General features: G+C 50.3%; 5 protein-coding genes across 5 annotated transcripts, besides 1 other annotated feature; 3 read left to right on the forward strand and 2 right to left on the reverse strand.

Annotated features, from left to right (window-relative positions):
* Nucleotides 1-390: 390 nt before the first annotated feature.
* FPSE_05113 (uncharacterized protein) lies at nt 391-2,066 on the reverse strand (the record flags this gene model as incomplete). The annotated part of the gene is made up of 2 exons (XM_009258231.1): nt 391-1,941; nt 1,992-2,066. 2 exons carry the CDS (start codon nt 2,064-2,066, stop codon nt 391-393), a joined length of 1,626 nt encoding a protein of 541 aa, XP_009256506.1.
* Nucleotides 2,067-3,222: 1,156 nt separating this feature from the next.
* Nucleotides 3,223-3,629, reverse strand: FPSE_05114 (uncharacterized protein; the record flags this gene model as incomplete). The annotated part of the gene is made up of 2 exons (XM_009258232.1): nt 3,223-3,417; nt 3,576-3,629. 2 exons carry the CDS (start codon nt 3,627-3,629, stop codon nt 3,223-3,225), a joined length of 249 nt encoding a protein of 82 aa, XP_009256507.1.
* Nucleotides 3,630-6,062: 2,433 nt separating this feature from the next.
* Nucleotides 6,063-6,758, forward strand: FPSE_05115 (uncharacterized protein; the record flags this gene model as incomplete). Its single annotated transcript, XM_009258233.1, has 2 exons — nt 6,063-6,101; nt 6,162-6,758. The coding sequence occupies 2 exons, from the start codon at nt 6,063-6,065 to the stop codon at nt 6,756-6,758; spliced, it is 636 nt and encodes a 211-aa protein (XP_009256508.1).
* A 1,274-nt stretch (nt 6,759-8,032) lies between these two features.
* Nucleotides 8,033-9,991, forward strand: FPSE_05116 (uncharacterized protein; the record flags this gene model as incomplete). Its single annotated transcript, XM_009258234.1, has 3 exons — nt 8,033-8,599; nt 8,670-9,811; nt 9,865-9,991. The coding sequence occupies 3 exons, from the start codon at nt 8,033-8,035 to the stop codon at nt 9,989-9,991; spliced, it is 1,836 nt and encodes a 611-aa protein (XP_009256509.1).
* Nucleotides 9,992-12,451: 2,460 nt separating this feature from the next.
* On the forward strand, nt 12,452-18,629 carry FPSE_05117 (uncharacterized protein; the record flags this gene model as incomplete). The annotated part of the gene is made up of 4 exons (XM_009258235.1): nt 12,452-13,198; nt 13,556-13,861; nt 13,913-18,407; nt 18,460-18,629. The coding sequence occupies 4 exons, from the start codon at nt 12,452-12,454 to the stop codon at nt 18,627-18,629; spliced, it is 5,718 nt and encodes a 1,905-aa protein (XP_009256510.1).
* Nucleotides 12,542-12,579: a microsatellite.
* Nucleotides 18,630-18,803: the final 174 nt, after the last annotated feature.

The following is an 18,803-nucleotide window of genomic DNA, read 5'->3' on the forward strand; positions in this document are numbered from 1 at the left end:
GGGGGGGGGGGGCTTTTTTTCTTTTTTTTCTGTCTCTCGGTTTTTTTAAACACCATATACAATAATAAGGTTGCTTTTGTGTCCTACTTTCTATAACCCTTGATGCAGGAAAGCGAAAGGCAATATTGCCATTTAAGTTGTACCAACCGGGGCCTAGACTACATCATAGACCCATCACACAATCAAGATGTTCACACAATATTGGCATAGCAATCGCGCAAGATGGTATTAGACATCTAATATCGTTCTAATTACAAGCCATGTAAACACCGGCGATGCTAGATACACAAAAAGAAAAAAGACACACAAAAGGGGGAATAACGCATTCCAAAAAGGCCACCGCTAAGAAGCTCCAAGTCATACCAAGAATGATCCATCTAAAAACATGGCTTACAGGAGGACCATACCGGCACCGACAACACCAGCGACAGCCATGTAGGCGCCGACGGCGTAGTTGCCGACAGAGAAGGCACGGGCAATGGTAGCGGACTCAAGACCGAAGGACTCATCGTCGTCCTTGCTGCTAGAGTCAGATCCATCAGTAGAGGCAGCGCCAGCAGCAGCGGTGGCAGTGGCAACCTCCTGGTTGGTCTTGTCGGCAGACTCGAGCTTAGTCTTGCAAGAGTCCTGGTTCTGAGCCTTCTGGGTGGTGGCCTTGCCCTTGAAGTCACAGGCGTCGGCGTTGTTGTTCTGCTCCTTGTAGTAGGCATCGAGGATGTAGGCGAGCTTGGACTCGTTGTCGCACATGCTGTAAGCACCGTAGATACCGGCGGTAGCGTTGGCGTTGATGGCAGTGCAGATCTTCTTGTTCTGGCCGCAGATGTAACCAAAGATCTCGTTGAAGTCCTTAGCCTTGAGGTTATCGGCGGGAACACAGCTTCGGCTCTTGACCATGCAGTCGCAGAGAGTCTTGTCAGGGACAGGGGGGAGGGCAGAGTTAGCCTTCCAGGTCTTGGACTGCGAAGGGCAAGTGGCGGCCTTGCTGTTGGTGGGCTTGTAGTCGTCCTGGTCAACACCCTGGGGGTTAGCAGCGTTGGCCTTCTTCTGGAGCTGAGCGTAGTCCTTGAGCTTGACAGCATCGCCGTTCTTGCTGATCTTGACCAGACCGTAGTCGTTGGCCTCCTGGTTGTACATGTAGACGATACCACCGCTGAAGACGTCAGTCATGACCTTCTCCTCGTAGAGAGCAGTGGTCTCGTCAAAGATACGACCGGCAGCACCATCGGGCTCGTTGCAGCCGTACTCGGCGAAGAAGACGGGGACGGAGTAGTCCTTGAAGAACTCGGCCTGGGTGGTGTAACCAGAGTCCTTCATGCTGCTCTTGCCACACCAAGAGTAAATGTTGTAGCCCCAGTAGTCAATGCGCGAATCGTCCTCGCCACAGTTGAAGTAGTCGGCAATATCCTCACGAATGTCGACATCGTCGTTGGAGGCATAGCCGACACCGAGCCAGCGCTTGAACTTGCTCTGGATGTGCTTCTTGGTGTCACGGACAGCGGCCTTGACAAAGGCAGAAGCCTGGGTGTTGGAGACGTTGTTGGAAACCTCGTTACCGGCAAAGAAACCGACAACGTTGTCGTACTGACCGAGCTCGTCGACAACGCCAATGTATCGCTGGTACAACTCAATGTCCCACTTGGGCTCGTCTCGGTTGATGGAGAGGGCGGGCTCGGAAAGATCAGAGATGACATAGATACCGGCGTCATCGAGGAGCTTCATGCAAGCGGAGTGATCGGCCGTAGGGTCAATGGCGTAAGTTCGGATGATGTTGGTACCGAGCTCCTTGAGGAGAGGAACATCGCGCTTGCAAGCCTTCTCGTCGGCGAGAGGGTCGACGTAGGTCTTCTTGCCGGTGCTCTCACCTCCAGCAGCAGAGTCCTGCTGGTAAGCGACACCCTTCATGAAGAACTGGGTTCCGTTGGTGTAGAAGAGCTTGGAACCCTGGGAACTGTCAGCGGTGTTTATTACATTACAATGCGCGCGCGACGAACCTTCATGGTGATGGGCTCGAGCTTGGCGCTGGCAGCAGCAGCCGCCGCAGCGACAATAACGGCAGAGTACTTCATTGTGTGTTGTGTATCAAACGGCTAGTAAAAAGAACAAAGAGTGTAATGAGTGTCGAGAAGCGAGTTGGAAACCCCTTTTTTTGCCTGTCGCAAAGATCGGATCGTAGTAGCAAGATTTGTTGTAAATGAGTGTCGGGAAGAGTTAAAAATCGGTCTCAAAATAACGAGAACCGAAAAAAGAGAAAACGGCGATGAAGAATTAGAAGGGTTGTTGTAGGAAGAAGGAGGAAAGATGAAGTCGAGTCGAGGGATGGGGCGGGCGCATTTGAAAAGCAAAATGGAATGCATGGGTGGCCGGGATTAATCGCCCCTACTTGGACCAGTGGCCCTGAGGGGCCCCTGAGCTCCAGTGATCCAAGCCGCTAATTGTCGTGGCAAGGGGTTGGCAGCGGCTGTGTTGCAGTGGGTGAGCGGCACTGTGCTTGCGACCGAAGAACGAGCAGATCCCCTCGACCAGCGGGAAATGAGCCAACCACGGGATAAAGAACCCCTGTCGGTTGCGAGGCGCAGTCCAGAAATTGAAGCTTGTTTGGGTCTTGACCGGCGCCATCCGTGTCCAATCAAGGATGGTGAATGCGGGATCTCATCTTGTTGACGGTGGTATAGTGCTTGGTATCAATGCACACCGTAGCTCTATCTCGCTCTAGCCAAAGCTTGGCCTCGCCTAGGGCATCTGGCGTTAGCAACCCATGCACGAACAAGACTCTGCACTGTGAAGAAAAGGGGACAATCTCCACCGGATATCCGTCTTTGCCAAAACACCAGGGGTCTCACTTGCTCTATCTCGCCTTCTAGACGTATACGACGTCTCGAATGAATCTTGGGAAATTGTCTTGAAACGCTTCCGGTGGAACCAATCATTGGAGCTGCACTTGGCAACAAGAGTCATGGACTTTTGCAATACAATGATATTAAATGCCTATGTCTTGTCCTCTTGGCTTAATTGAATTGTAAGTAGCCTCATTTCAATCAACGACATTGAATTGTCTTGTCTATCTAGTCTACAGGTTCATCCCTGATCAAGAAAAAGGTACGCGTGTTCAGTCACGCTGATTCTCTTTCAAGGATCACAGATCGCTCTGCCACCTCGGCCCGGTTTGTCTCTTTGTCTCAAGCCTCTTGAGGCATGTCATTCCTGACCCTGACACTGTATCTCTCACTCGTGTGTGCTGGTTGGTTCCTTGATCCATCCGAGTCTGAAACCAGTGTAAAGCAGAGCATGGACGTCTCTGTACGTCCATGGGTCCATCAGATTATTCCTGATACAGCGGCGCATAGCTGGCGTGGGCTTGACTGTCGTATTTTTGGATTGTTGTCTGTTGTTTCTGCTTGATAAACGCTGGGGCTCTGTCTATCATCATCATATAGAGTGGTTCATCGACGACATGAAAGCTTGATCTTGTTGACAGGACCGCAAACAGTGGGTAATCTTCTGTCTGATCATCCATCTCATTCCTCTCTCGTGCATGCGTCGTCATCATTGTCCTCGTATCTTGTAATAGACGTTACCAACGCCATAGAGAAAGTGACCCCAAACATCGTGAGTTGTTTGCAACAATCCATGTTGAGGACGCGTTTTGTGATGCCGTTGTTCCGGCCGGTCTGCCGAAGAGCGGTGATAGTGGCCGTCGTGGTAAACAAGTTCTCCAGGTGGCATCGTGTTGGTTTTAATTAAGTGTGGAGTATGCCTTTTAATGCAAATTCGATAGTCCCAGATTTAGTTGTTTGTGGCCGTGATTTTTGTTTCCAAGAAGCTTGGGACTTTCTCTGGGCCTACCTAGGGACTACTATATTTAAATAAATTCGCATTTGAGTTGGTTCTAGGCTCGTGGTGGTGGTTGTCAGCCTTTTGGGCCGCGTGCCAAACGATGACTCTAATTACACTTCACCTTTTCATCACTTGCTGCTTGAGATTTTGTGGTTCATCTACTTTTGACCTCTGACATGCGTTAAAATCTCCGACGTTACTGAATTGGTTCCACTGATGGGCGATCATGCGACTCAATCGCTGCCTCAGTTGCCTATAGGGTGGCAAAACTGCCATTCGAGGCCGAATTTCCTTCATTCTTGCGTCAGGCGGACGAAATATCAGCCTTGGCTGATGCCTTGGCAACTGAGCCAATGCCTTTGTGGTTGCCTGTTTAGTGAAGAACCTGTTTTGTTGTAGCAAGAAGTGGAAGGGAGAGAAATAAATGTCAGTACGGGTTGAAGACAAAATGCTTGATAACGGCAGAAACAAAAGTAATTAAAATTACTCAACTTAGTGCTTGACAAAAACATATGATTTGTAGTATGCTTTCGGTCTGCTAGACTTGTTCTTATGTAGCTCAGCTTTTATATAATAGTGATAATGAGTCTGCACTCACGACCCAGTATCCATACCCAGCTGCATCATTACAGAGTAAAGCTCACCTTCTATGTAAGACTCGAGATAGAGTAAACATGTAGAGTAAGAACTAGTTTCAGTTTTTACATGTTGATACCGATTTATATCCTATCTTCTTGAAAACTGTAGTTTTGAATGCCTCGGGGTGTTATAGGCCGAGTAAGTATAATAGAGAGGTACTGAGATCCCCAGTCCCACAGCGATATATATTCAATGTATCTTGGTATAGATAAGACAGGCACCATTACCATAGCTCAACCATCGCTGGTACTTAAACATACTGGATTTGCTATGCACTGGAGTATGCCTCCTTCGCAGACTCATTGCTTTGTGACCCTGCTACGACATCATGCTCGACCACCTGAGAACAACTCATCAAAGGCGCACTTGGGTAACCCTATCACTCCCTCACACTGAATATTGACTCTATATTGTTGATATACAGGTTGTAGTGTTGTAAGCATCGTAGTCTTCGATTTATACCGCCACCTCCTCTGCTACGCTCGAGTGACACTGAGTGCCTTAACACATTTCGAGCAAGTTACCACTATGTATCGCAGGGATATACAGATGTCATAAAACTTGTGATTATCAGGCTTGCTATAGGAGCTGATACTCCGTACATACGCGAGCAATCATACATGTTTGATAAGCCCCACGTACAGTATCACATCTCGTTACAAACCACATACCTTGTAGCGAAACTATATGCGAACGCAGGTGGGTTATATCACAGCACCACAAGACTTGTTTCAGTGTTTAGCAATTTTGTCTCGTTGTGCACATTCAACTTGTGCAAAGCGTCTACGCGGTGACTCTATTGTCTGGTGCAACTAAAAAGATGGCTTCACGTTAGTCCAAGTTCCTAGAACTAAAGAGCAAGAGAAAATGGGAGAGTTGGAGAGATATAAGCCAAGACCTTTCTCCACGTCCAGCATTGCACAGACACGCATGAGTGGCCAGCGAACAGGAAAATAGGTAAAAAAGCTCCGGGCGCTCATGACTTTCTGGAGAAGAGTGATCCTATCATTGGGCGCATATAGTTTGGTGTTTGTTATGGATGGTCGTCTGGCAAGGTGTTTCTCCAAGTAGGCAAACACCGTCATTCCGCTGTCACAGAAATGAGATGCCGACAGGGCTGAGGAGCTATCAAAGATTGCAACCTTTCATTATTCTGCCAAAGTTTTGGTGTTACCCTTGGCCGCAGCATCCCGTCATGTTGCAATACACATCTCGCAGGTGTCACCCGTCTTACACGACACGGCACCCGCCGCTCAGATCTCGATGCCTTTGTCCTCCGTCGAACTTTCCAAATCTTTGGCTAACCAAACTCAAACCGCCTTTTGTTCCTATCCTTTTGCTTGTTTTCCTGGCCAGTTCCTCGTGGCTAGAACCTTCATGATGTAATCCGGCGTCATGCTAGAGGTTAAAGGCGTCAAGTGAGGGACAGCCGCCATGATGTCATGCAACTATCAAATAGCAATATATCATTGAGCTCAAGGCCTTTTATCAAGTGATTTTTGTATTCAAACAAACTCTGCAACTTCATATCTTCAATTGCAAACACCAACCAATTCTCTTCTCTCCCCACCGATTCCAGACGAAACATCATGGCTCCCAAGAACCAGAATCCCACCCACGGCCAAAAGGTAAGCTCCGTCAAAGAATATCATGTCTCCAGACCTGCAATCAATACTCACACGATACAGGTCGATCTTGGCCAGAACGCTCCCGTCAAGGAGGAGGGCGCCGGCAAGGTCGCCTCCGAGTCTCTTGCTGCCGAGTCTATCAAGGAGGGCGGCGAATTCGTTTCCAACGAGGGCATCCGCGGTGAGAACCAGCCCTCATCCGCGTCCGAGAACACCAGCGCTGGCCGCAACACCAACACCTCGTCGGCTCCTAGCTCCAAGCCCGCTCAGTCCGGCTCTGGCGAATCTGACTCCAACAAGTCCAGCGCCGGCCGTACTACCAAGACCTCTTCCGCCCCTGGCTCCAGCGCCGACTCCAAGTCGTCCGACTCTGCCAACGGCGGCAATGCTCCCAGCTACGTCGAGAACCAGTACATTAAGAGCTCTGGTGGTCCTCACGGCAAAAACATTGGCGAGGGCTTTGACGACCCCAAGGCCAAGGATGGGCTCAAGTTAGCTTTGGAGTCCGAGCCAGGTAGCGAAAATGACCCTAGCCGGCTTGCTGAGCAACAGTTCCAGGAGAGACAGAATGCCGTCGGTCGGGATGCTGGCCCCAGGCAGAGGGCTCTCTCCAGCGAGACCCCTTTCGAATCTCTCAACAACGAGACCTCCTCTTAATTTCTGAGGATGCAATAACACCTGTAGCAGAGCGACTTTAGTATCAATGATGAAATGACTGCATGAAACAAAACGGGATACGAGTGATCTAGAGTGATAGTAGTGACCTATGAGTTGAGACGCAAACTATAGTCTAGTCACCATCATCATGTGCTCTCAATAGTATGCTGCATTCGCCATAGTGTCATGTCGAGCTCAGTTTGCTGCAAGTAACTGGGGTGGAGTAAAATTGGCCAGCCTCAGCTTGTAATCATTAGCAGTTGTCGGGGTTTCCCCAGATGATAAATGGTAAATGCCACACACCGCATGAGACAAAAGCCAGCCTAGTAATTCTTCATGATAAGTAACAAGTTAAGCTGAAAGGGGTATGACTGCCTGATACAACTCGGCTACAAGGATTGAGTCAGCGACTCTTACCGTCCCAGGCGCAACGCGCGGCAGTATCACCTTCAGGTGACAGTACTTTGGTTTGCGAGTTTATGCTGAGAGGCAAAGTTGACTCGCGCTGTCTCAACATTTAACCGGTGAGTCCGACTTCAATCATCAGCCAGAGAAATAAAAGTCCATATACAACGCTATAGACTAGGACGGGCTCGCCGTCTCTCAGGGTTGCCGACACGATAACAAGATGGCGGGCAGTGAAAATCCTGAAGATAACAGCCAATTAGATTGAAGGCATTGATGACGTCAGGTTTTTTTTTTATTCAAAAAAGATCCCCGATTTATTGGGGTTTTGATAGCGGTGGGTGTTACTACACAAAGAGAGCAAAATCTGGAAATTAAAACATCAAGAGAATCAACAAATATTAACGCCTCATTCATCTAAATTCTAGCAAAATCCAACAGCTTGTTAATATTGTCGCTCGTCGGAAATAAGCACGTAGCTTGATGCCTTAGTTGGTGCCTGACCTGACTCTTCCGTCAGAGTTCAAAAAATCTGTAAATCTGCCCCACCAAATAAAAATTCACCCCGCCTTGCCTCTCAGAAGCCTTGACGGACTGTAGGTGCATTATTCAACCGGGAACTGGAACCGCCACACTCGTTGTTATTTGCTTGGCTGGTTTTTTTCTTTGTCGGTCAACTTAACTTTTTCTCAACTCTCCTCTCTTCCTTCCTTCTTCATCGAACATTCATTTTCCAAACCACCATCACATATACCCCCTTGGTTTGGACTTGATTTCTTAGACAGACCGTTCATTCACCCCGCCGTCAGCCTCCGTTCTTTCAACCCCGCGGTCTTTTTTTTTTCACACACACACACATACTCGTCACCATGGCTCCCTCGTCTTCCAAGGAGAAGCGTCTCGCTAAGAAGGCTGCCGAGGGCAAGCTCAAGGGCAAGAAGGGTGCCAAGAAGAATGAAGAGCCCGAGCTCGATGCCAACGGCAACCCCATCCAGGACGATGCCCCCGCGACTTCAGGCGAAAAGCTCGACGAGGTGAAGCGTCTTGCCGACCAGATGGATAAGCACGGTATCTCTGACCGTGTCACCACCGGTGTCCTCGCTTCTACCCAGACCAGCAAGGACGTCAAGATCACAAGTACTTCCCTGGTCTTCCACGGCCGAGTCCTCATCACCGATTCCACTCTCGAGCTCTCGTACGGTCGACGATACGGTCTCCTCGGTGAGAACGGTTGCGGAAAGTCCACTTTCCTCAAGGCCATCGCCGCTCGCGAGTACCCCATCCCCGAGCATCTCGACATCTACCTTCTTAACGAGGGTGCTCCTCCCAGTGACTTGGGTGCCCTTGAGTGGGTTGTCCGAGAGGCTGAGCTGGAGCTTGAGCGTCTCGACCACCAGGCTGAGAAGCTCCTCGAGGATGAGGGCCCTGAGAGCCCTGTTCTCCTCGATCTCTACGAGGCAAGTTCCCCCCAACAATTGATATACGTACTCGACTAACCTCCCACAGCACATGGACAAGCTTGACCCCTCAACCTTTGCTACCCGTGCTTCCCTGATCCTCACAGGTCTGGGTTTCAACAAGAAGACCATTCACAAGAAGACCAAGGACATGTCCGGTGGTTGGCGTATGCGAGTCGCCCTTGCCAAGGCCCTCTTCGTCAAGCCCTCCGTTCTGCTTCTCGATGACCCCACTGCCCATTTGGATTTGGAGGCTTGTGTGTGGCTCGAGGAGTACCTCAAGAAGTGGGAGCGAACTCTGGTTCTCGTCTCCCACTCTATGGATTTCCTCAACGGTGTCTGCTCCAGCATGATCGACATGCGCGGCAAGCAGCTCATCTACTACGGTGGTAACTACGACTCGTACAGCAAGACGCGATCCGAGAACGAGACCAACCAGATGAAGGCCTACCAGAAGCAGCAGGACGAAATTGTCCACATCAAGAAGTTCATTGCCAGTGCTGGTACCTACGCCAACTTGGTGCGACAGGCCAAGTCCCGACAGAAGATTCTTGACAAGATGGAGGCCGATGGTTTCATCCAGCCCGTCGAGCAGGACCGTGTCTTCTCTTTCCGTTTCGCCGATGTTGACAAGCTCCCTCCTCCCGTCCTGTCTTTTGACAACGTTACCTTCTCTTACTCTGGCAACCCTGAGGATGACCTGTACCGCAACCTTGACCTCGGTTTCGATATGGACTCCCGAACTGCCCTTGTCGGACCCAACGGTGTCGGCAAGTCTACTCTGCTCCGTCTCATGACCGGCAAGCTTTCCCCCACTGGTGGTGTTGTCACCCGACACACCCACTTGAAGCTCGGTCTCTACTCCCAGCACAGTGCTGAGCAGCTTGACTTGACAAAGTCGGCTCTCGACTTCGTCCGTGACAAGTACAGCTCCAAGTCTCAGGACTACCAGTACTGGCGTCAGCAGCTCGGCAAGTACGGTCTCAGTGGTGATTCCCAGACTGCCCTGATGGGTACTCTGTCTGAGGGTCAGAAGAGTCGTATCGTTTTTGCTCTGCTTGCCATTGAGAGCCCCAACATGTTGCTTCTTGACGAGCCTACCAACGGTCTGGATATTCCTACCATTGACAGTTTGGCGGACGCTATCAACGCTTTCAGTGGAGGTGTTATTGTCGTCTCCCACGACTTCAGGTAAGCGCCCTTTTAATGCAATGATATAACGATAGACGACTAACGATGTATAGATTGCTCGACAAGATCGCCAAGCAGATTCTTGTTTGCGAGAACCAGACTATCCGAACATGGGACGGTCCTATCTCGGAATACAAGAACTACCTCCGAAAGAAGATGATCAACGCTGGTGCCGTCTAAGGCAACAACAAAAGTGTTTTACGGCAATGTTTTGATTTTTTTTGGCACGAATGCATGAAAGGAAATTAACTATAGAGGATATTTGATCCACAAAAAGTTGATGAGTGCCATTGGCATTATGTGGGTATTTTCATGGGATATGAGCGGCGGGTGGCTAGACCATCAGGATATGGATACTTGATACCAACCTCACGATGGGAAATGAAACGGCCACGACGACGCTACAGGACGCATGGGCATGGCCTCAGTAGAGAGGCCCGGAAGCGTTCATGAAGATGTGGAAATGTTCACGATAGATTTTCTTTTTTTCTTTGGGTCGGCTCTTGAAGCCTTTAGTAGTACGAATAAATGGGACTCCCATTAAAATTATTAATGCTTGAGAAATATGTGAATATGTGATGTGATGATTGGGTTCAATGTTGGTGACACTTTCTCCTCTGTCTCAGGCCATAAGCAAAGTCGGCCATGAGGCTGGGAAGTAAGGCTGGGGATACATTGATTTGGCAGTGACCCTACTTTGAATGCATAGAATTTGTGCGCACTAAATATATCATGTTCAATGAGTTGATCGGCGATCTAATGTGTAACAATCTGGTTGAAAAAGTGTCTCGTTTGTGGCAATGATGTTCGGTTTGACAGCATTCCATGCTCTTGAATGTGTTTGGATGGCCAGCTGAGGAATAAGTGCCTGATAAATAAGCTTCAGCCTTATAGTTCCCGCAGAACATAGAATGCAATGAGCGGCACATCTAGTTAGACACTGATTATTTCTGAATGTCTGATAATCTAAATTGGCCGCATCGATGTATTTACACCAGATGTTATATCCAAGATAATATCTCTTATCCTCTACCCTAGACAGAATGACCAACATGTCACATCCATTAACCGATCTTCGGGAACTATCCCCCGCTGCCGGTGACTGGGGAGATGGGCAAAACCTGGTTAACGCTGGAGGGTTTAGCTTTGAGTCAGACCCACATGGCGCGGGACCAACGGGACAAGACAGGGGCAGTCTGAACCAAAAAGTTGACGTGAAAAAGAGACGAGACTGACACGCACCAAATCGAGGCGAGACGAGTCGAGATCGGATCGTGTACGTGTGCGTCTTCGCGTGTGCCTTGGTTTGCATTTCTATCTGCAGTTGCACCTGCCGATGACTATGAGGCTGTGAATTGGATATGCAATAACAGCGCACAATATACACCTTGTCAACATACATTGATTAACGGCCAGGCTTCATGTGCTAAACTCTCAACACTGAGCCTATCGCCAATTCCCCTTTAGGGAATCGTACCTTGAAACAGTTGGTGTCATACACAAATGAAAAAACTTGGCCTGGATTACTTCACTGTCGACTGCAGTTTATCGTGTCTGTGATTCCCATCTCAGTGGTCATAATTTGGCCCGCTCAAGCCCCTAGATACCTGTGCGTGCAGCTTCGTAAATGATTATCACAGCGTCTGCATATGCCTCTTGTCTCTTTTTCTGTTGTCTCTCCTTGCTCTCATATGGGCTGGCTTGCGTTAATTCTCCACACCACCACCGTCGTCATGGCTCATTGAGCAAGAATGATGGTAGTATTGATTGATTGTCATCAAGATGGTATAATCGTACAGGACACATACTGATATTTCTGCATCATCACTTAAATCTCATCCTCTTATTGTGCCTGAAAAGCAGGTACCTACCGTTAGCTGGGCTGGGCTGTTGTCAGTCACTCCATCACCACCACCTCAGCCTGGTTCAACCCGTCGTCTAGAACAAACTCCACTCCACTTTGTTGTTCCCCGGGATCCTTCGACTTTCTCACCATTCGCATTCCCATTGTCGTCCTATTATCCTTTCCCCCACTGCTTTTCTGTACTTTATTGTTATTTCGCCCGTCCATTGGCTCGTTTCTTACACTTTTACAATAATTTCCCGTAACCTTCAACACCCCGTCTCCAATCCCCTTCCCCATATCGACTGCCGCTTGCATCGCCGTATCCCAGTTGAGCGCCACGCTACGTCCAACACCTCCACACCAAAACACTTTGCCCCCCCAGCCAGGGCTTCCTCGTTCGAGTTGCCTTGGATTTGGGCTCAACTTGGAACTAGCATTGTCGCGATCCATCTGCATCGGTCATCGTTCCCATTTCTCTCGTCAGTCGCAGTTCGCTGCATCACCGGTCGCGACTTGCGAATCGCATCGCATCGCATCACATACAGTCCAGATTACACAAAGCCTCGCGTGCGCATCGCGAATCTCTGACTGATCGGCTGCGCATCTTTGACACGGAGATATAACCCTCGCACATCGAATCCTACCCCCCCAATCGTCGCAACGCTGTCTTGTCGAGCACATGGGTTCTCGAAACTGATTGCCAACGGCCGCTCGACTTATAACATATTCCCTGCTCTCTCGGGTGTTTAGCTTTGTTCTGCTCTGCCAACCCAGGCGCTAGACCATCAATCACCATGGATCAGAACGGCTATAACTCCTCGGCGCTGCAGCGGCCACCGCGTAGAGGGGACGAAGGAGGTGAAGAGGACCGAGACTCTCGCCCTCATCACCACCATCGTCACCATCACCATCATCATCACCACCGTCGCGACGGCGATTTACCTGCAGGAGCTGTAGCTGGAGAAGCGGCGACAGCCTCATCGAATGCAGGCGGCGCGAATGCGCATCAGCACTCCACCTTTAGCCTGCGCTCACCCAAGCCTGAGTACCGCCCACCTCCATTCTCTTCTCCCAACGGCCATAATCATAGTCACCACAACACCAGCACTTCAAGTGCCAACCATTCCCTTCAATCCCCGCCTCGCCCGGCGTTGCCCAATCCCTACATGTCATCGTCCACGGGCGCACCCGGCGGACCCGTCGCTCCTGCTCTGCCACCTCCTGTAGGCATTAATTCATCTTCATCACCTGGGTCGTCGGCTGCTGGACTTCATCAGCATCATCACCAACCTGGAGCACCAGCCCATCAGCATCGAGCTGCTCCTCCACCGGTATCGCCGCTGCACCCTCCTGTTGCATACTACCCTCCCGGGACGAACACGGATATTTATATACCTCCTCCCGAGCCCAAACCTGCATCGCGAGGTTTTTACGACCCTACAACTGATACAACAAAGGAACGTCGAATTTCTGACGCGGCGACGCCTGGAGCCTCCTGGCACAACGCCAACGCCAACGCGCCCCCGGCTGGCACTCCGAAGGTAAGGGGGGCAAATCCACTTCTTTTTTGTCTTTGACTCTCGTTACGCCCAGACTCGATTTGATTAGATTGATTGCACTTGCTGGCCTTTGATTTTCCTTTTCCTGTCAACCTTCAATTCTTTCTTGATCATCGCGATCCATCTTCAACCATCACACGTAGGCCATCAATGCCTGTTTCATTTCTTCACGCTTGTCGAGCTTAATTTCCCTTCAAGCTGTAATCGTCACATCATCTTTTTTAATTTCATCATCACACTCCTTTACTCCGTCGTGCAACCTACCACTCCAAATCCAAACTCGACATAATCACAAAAGCTTGCTGACGTGAAGCTAACTTTTCTCCCCCCCTTCAATAGACCCGCGATCCATACAGCTATTCGCAAACTGCAGACCAACACACTCCTTCGTATTACAACGGCTCCTATACATCGCCCCGAGGTCCATCGTATAATCGCCCGCGGAGCCCTCTATCACACTCGCATCAGAACCTTCCAGCTGGATCGCTCAGCCCTCCGGGGCAACAACCTTTGTTGGCTTCTCCGAGTGTGAGACATGGTACTACAGTCAACATGAACTCAACTACTAATGGCGCTTCTGCTATCCCGCCCTTCAAGTCGGATCTCGCGGCCCCATCACCTCCCAAGCCCGCACCCTCATCAACGGTAAGTACCCCGGAATTCACGAATGCTATTTTTGTACTAATCCCACCCAAGACCTCAAGGGCGAACCCTATGTCTTTTGACAGTATTCTCTCCAGCTCCGAGCCCGCCCCAAAGCCCAAGGAACCTTCTCCCATAATTGCTCGAGAACCAGAGATCAAGGAAGAGCGAGAGCCTAGACGTGATCGCGAATCGAAACGCGACTCACGGGAACCCAAGCAGACAAAACGCTCCCTGGAGCCCGAACCGGATCATGATACCGAAGTTGAAAAGGATGTCGAGACCGAGCCTGAACCACTTCCCAGCAGGGAAAAGGAAAAGGAGCCCGTTGCTAAGAAGCGAGGAGGCCGAAAGTCAACCAAAGGTCGTGCTTCTGATATCAGAGATGCCGCAACACCGAAGAACGGTCGCAAACTGTCAGTCAAGAAAGAGTCGCCAACACCTCGTCTGCCAGCTAAGCGACAGGCGAATGGCCAGCCCAAGCCAAAGACCTGGTCAGCAGAGATGGAGAAGAAGATCCAGAATGCCGAATCAGACATCGAAAACAGAGCCGCGAACTTGGACGCCGATGAATTCGACGAACAGCAATACAAGGAGCGAGCCCAGAAGCGACGACGCGTGATGAGCGAACTTGATGTCGAACATGGCCTTTCGCGACGCGATGCACTTGCAAACACCATTAGTAAGAAGCTGGTGCTTCACGCCGAGCTTGGTAAGCGACGGTACGATGATGTTTTCTACGACGAAGCGCTTCACGAGGTGCGCGAACAAGAAGTCTATGCCGAAAAGGAACGCAAGAAGGACATGCAGCGCAAGCGACGTCGCGAAAAGTCAATGGCGGTTACGATGGAGCAAAAGGAAGCAGCTCTTGCTCGTGCCGAAGCTGCTGAAGACGAGACGGAGCGTCAAAAGCATCTCCGAGATGCCGAGCGTGCCAGTAAGAAGGCGCAGCAAACGAAGCTCATTTTACAGAAGGGCATCAAAGGGCCCGCTCGTAATCTCGAAATTAATTTGGAGGGTGGCACCATGTCTTCATTCCAAGCTTCCGACGTTGAATCTGGCGAGGCAGGTACGCCATCAGGCAAGCGTAAGGGTAAAGGCCGCAGTGGACCTCGTCTCAAGAAATCGAAAGAGCAGAAGCAAGCCGAGAAGGATTCCGCAGAAGCTGCGCAGGCCGCCTTGGATGCTGGAGAGGAGCTGCCGACCAAAGAAGAGAACCGCGTTCGCATCAAGATCAAGAAAACCAAGAAGGATGTTGCTGTCGACAGCGAAAAGGACAAGGACGAAGCCGAAAAGACCGAAGAAGAGGTTGTCGAGAAGAAGACCAAGAAAAGCAAGGACAAAGACAAGGACAAGGAAAAGGTCGACGATATCCCCGACAACGAAAAACGATTCCTGTCCAAGGGTTACAACCAAATTTATGATCAGATTTGGCGTGACATGGCCCGTAAAGATGTCAACAAGACCTTTAAGCTTGCTGTGGATTCTTATGCCACCAAGGCCTCGAATCTGAAGAAGACAGCTATTTTGGCGTCGAAAGAGGCCAAGCGATGGCAACTGCGAACAAACAAAGGCACCAAGGATCTCCAAGCTCGCGCGAAACGTGTTATGCGTGACATGATGGGTTTCTGGAAGCGTAACGAACGAGAGGAACGAGACTTGCGTAAAGCTGCCGAAAAGCAGGAAATCGAAAACGCCCGCAAAGAAGAAGCCGACCGTGAAGCCGCTCGTCAAAAGAGAAAGCTTAACTTCCTTATCTCTCAGACCGAGCTGTACTCCCACTTTATCGGCAAGAAGATCAAGACCGACGAGGTGGAACGAAGTACGGATAATCCCGAGATCGCCAAGGATGCCCACCAAACCGACCAGAAGATGCTTGACATCGATGAGCCTACTGGCCCGGTTATCGGCAAGGTCACCAACTTTGAGAATCTCGATTTCGAAGAAGGCAGTGACGAGGCCCTTCGTGCCGCTGCCATGGCCAACGCTCAGAATGCCATTGCAGAAGCTCAGAAGAAGGCCCGCGACTTCAACAACCAAGGCTTGGACATGGACGACGAGGGCGAGATGAACTTTCAGAACCCTACAGGTCTTGGCGATGTTGAGATCGAACAGCCCAAGCTTATCAATGCCCAGCTCAAGGAATACCAGCTCAAGGGTCTCAACTGGCTTGTCAACTTATACGAGCAGGGTATCAACGGTATTTTGGCAGATGAAATGGGTCTCGGAAAGACTGTCCAGTCCATTTCCGTCATGGCTTACCTTGCAGAGAAGCATGATATTTGGGGACCCTTCCTCGTTGTTGCGCCTGCTTCGACACTCCACAACTGGCAGCAGGAGATCGCCAAGTTTGTTCCTGAATTCAAGATTCTCCCCTACTGGGGAGGCGCGAGCGACCGAAAGGTTCTTCGAAAGTTCTGGGATCGCAAGCACACTACATACCGAAAGGATGCGCCTTTCCACGTGTGTGTTACCTCGTACCAGTTGGTTGTCTCTGATGTGGCATACTTCCAAAAGATGAGATGGCAGTACATGATCCTGGATGAAGCCCAGGCCATCAAGAGCTCACAGAGTTCGCGATGGAAAGCACTTCTCAACTTCCACTGCCGAAACAGATTGCTTCTCACCGGAACACCCATCCAGAACAACATGCAGGAACTTTGGGCTCTGCTTCATTTCATCATGCCGTCACTTTTCGATTCACACGACGAGTTCAGTGAATGGTTCTCGAAGGATATTGAGTCACACGCACAAAGTAATACCAAGCTCAACGAAGATCAACTGAAGCGTCTCCACATGATTCTCAAGCCCTTCATGCTCCGGCGTGTCAAGAAGCATGTGCAGAAGGAACTCGGTGACAAGATCGAGCTTGACATTTTCTGTGATCTCACCTACCGACAGCGTGCCTACTACAGCAACCTACGAAACCAGATCAACATCATGGATCTCGTTGAGAAGGCCACATTGGGTGACGACCAAGATTCTGGTACACTTATGAACTTGGTTATGCAGTTCCGAAAGGTCTGTAACCATCCTGATTTGTTTGAACGCGCCGAGGTCAACTCCCCATTCGCTTGCGCCTACTTTGCCGAGACTGCGTCGTTCGTTCGCGAGGGCAACGACGTTGCTGTTGGTTACTCAAGCCGAAATATGATCGAGTACGAGCTTCCTCGTCTTGTTTGGAGGGACGGAGGTCGAGTTCACAAGGCAGGCCCGGACAGTCAGGTTGCAGGCTGGAAGAACCGAACTCTGAACCATCTGATGAATATCTGGAGCCCAGACAATATCCGAGACAGCAGTGACGGGTCAAAGGCATTCTCATGGCTCAGGTTCGCGGATACATCTCCCAACGAAGCGTACCAGGCCACCCACCAAAGCCTGATTGCCCGGGCAGCCAAGGAGCTTCAGAAACGCGACAGACTTGGATACATGAACGTGGCTTACAGTGATACCGAGGATTCAAACTTTACTCCCGCTCATGCTCTGTTCCAGATTCGTCCTCGACAGAACCGAAAGCCTCTCGCGGATATCACCAATGAAGGTATCCTGAGCCGCCTCATGAACGTTGCTCAAGGAGATTATGACGAGTCCGGCCTCGGTCGTCTGGAACCTGCTGGCAGACCCCGAGCGTCGGCACCTCCTATCCAGGTGTCTTGCCGCAGCTGGGCAAGCGAGTTTGAACGAAATGAAATTTTGTTCAACGCTCCCATCCGCAAGATTCTCTATGGTCCCACGGTCTTTGAGGAGAAGGCTTTGGTCGAGAAGAAGCTTCCCATGGAGCTGTGGCCCACCCGACAAATGCTTCCCAAGCCTGATCACGAAAAGAAGGGCTTCACCAACATTAGTGTTCCTTCCATGCAACGCTTTGTCACTGACAGTGGCAAGCTGGCTAAGCTCGATGACCTGCTGTTCAAGCTCAAGAGTGAGGGTCACCGTGTCCTGTTGTACTTCCAGATGACTCGCATGATTGACATGATGGAGGAATACTTGACATACCGCAACTACAAGTATTGTCGACTTGATGGTTCGACCAAGCTCGAAGATCGACGTGATACGGTCCACGATTTCCAAACTCGTCCCGAAATCTTCATCTTCCTCCTGTCTACTCGTGCTGGTGGTCTTGGTATCAATCTTACAACTGCTGACACTGTCATCTTTTATGACTCGGATTGGAACCCGACCATTGATTCACAGGCTATGGATCGAGCCCATCGACTGGGTCAGACCAAGCAAGTCACAGTGTATCGTCTTATCACCCGTGGTACGATTGAAGAACGTATCCGAAAGCGTGCCATGCAGAAGGAGGAAGTCCAGCGTGTCGTCATCCAAGGTGGTGGCGCAAGCGTGGACTTCTCTGGTCGCCGTGCTCCTGAGAACCGCAACCGCGATATTGCTATGTGGTTGGCCGATGATGAGCAGGCTGAGATGATCGAACGTCGCGAGAAGGAGCTTCTCGAGTCAGGCGAGTTGGAAAAGCAGCAAAAGAAGAAGGGCGGCAAGCGACGCAAGGCTGAAAACTCGGCCAGCTTGGATGAGATGTACCATGAAGGTGAGCAGTGCAACCCCCCCTATTTATCTTTCGTCAAACTAACAGTATTCAGGCGAGGGTAATTTCGATGATGGTTCAAAGGGTGTCTCTGGTACAGCCACACCAGCTACAGCAGCCACTCCTGCCGACAGTGACAGCAAAGGCAAGAAAGGTCGCAAGGGAACAAAGCGAGCCAAGACAGCAAAGCAAAGGCTGGCAATCGCGGACGGCATGATGGAATGATGAGATAGAAAGTAAGCGGTATCTAATAGATGCGTGGAACTTGGAGCCTCATAGGCTCACGGGAGATCAAGGGAGTTATGTGTATTTTCTACTATGGGCTTTTCTTTGTTTAGTCATGGCGATGGACCGTCAATCAGCGGAGTTGATGGTTAAAATGCCGACCAGAGATAACAA

The sequence above is a fragment of the Fusarium pseudograminearum genome, chromosome 1 (genome assembly GCF_000303195.2).
Source record: "Fusarium pseudograminearum CS3096 chromosome 1, whole genome shotgun sequence".
In the NCBI taxonomy this organism is placed as follows: domain Eukaryota; kingdom Fungi; phylum Ascomycota; class Sordariomycetes; order Hypocreales; family Nectriaceae; genus Fusarium; species Fusarium pseudograminearum.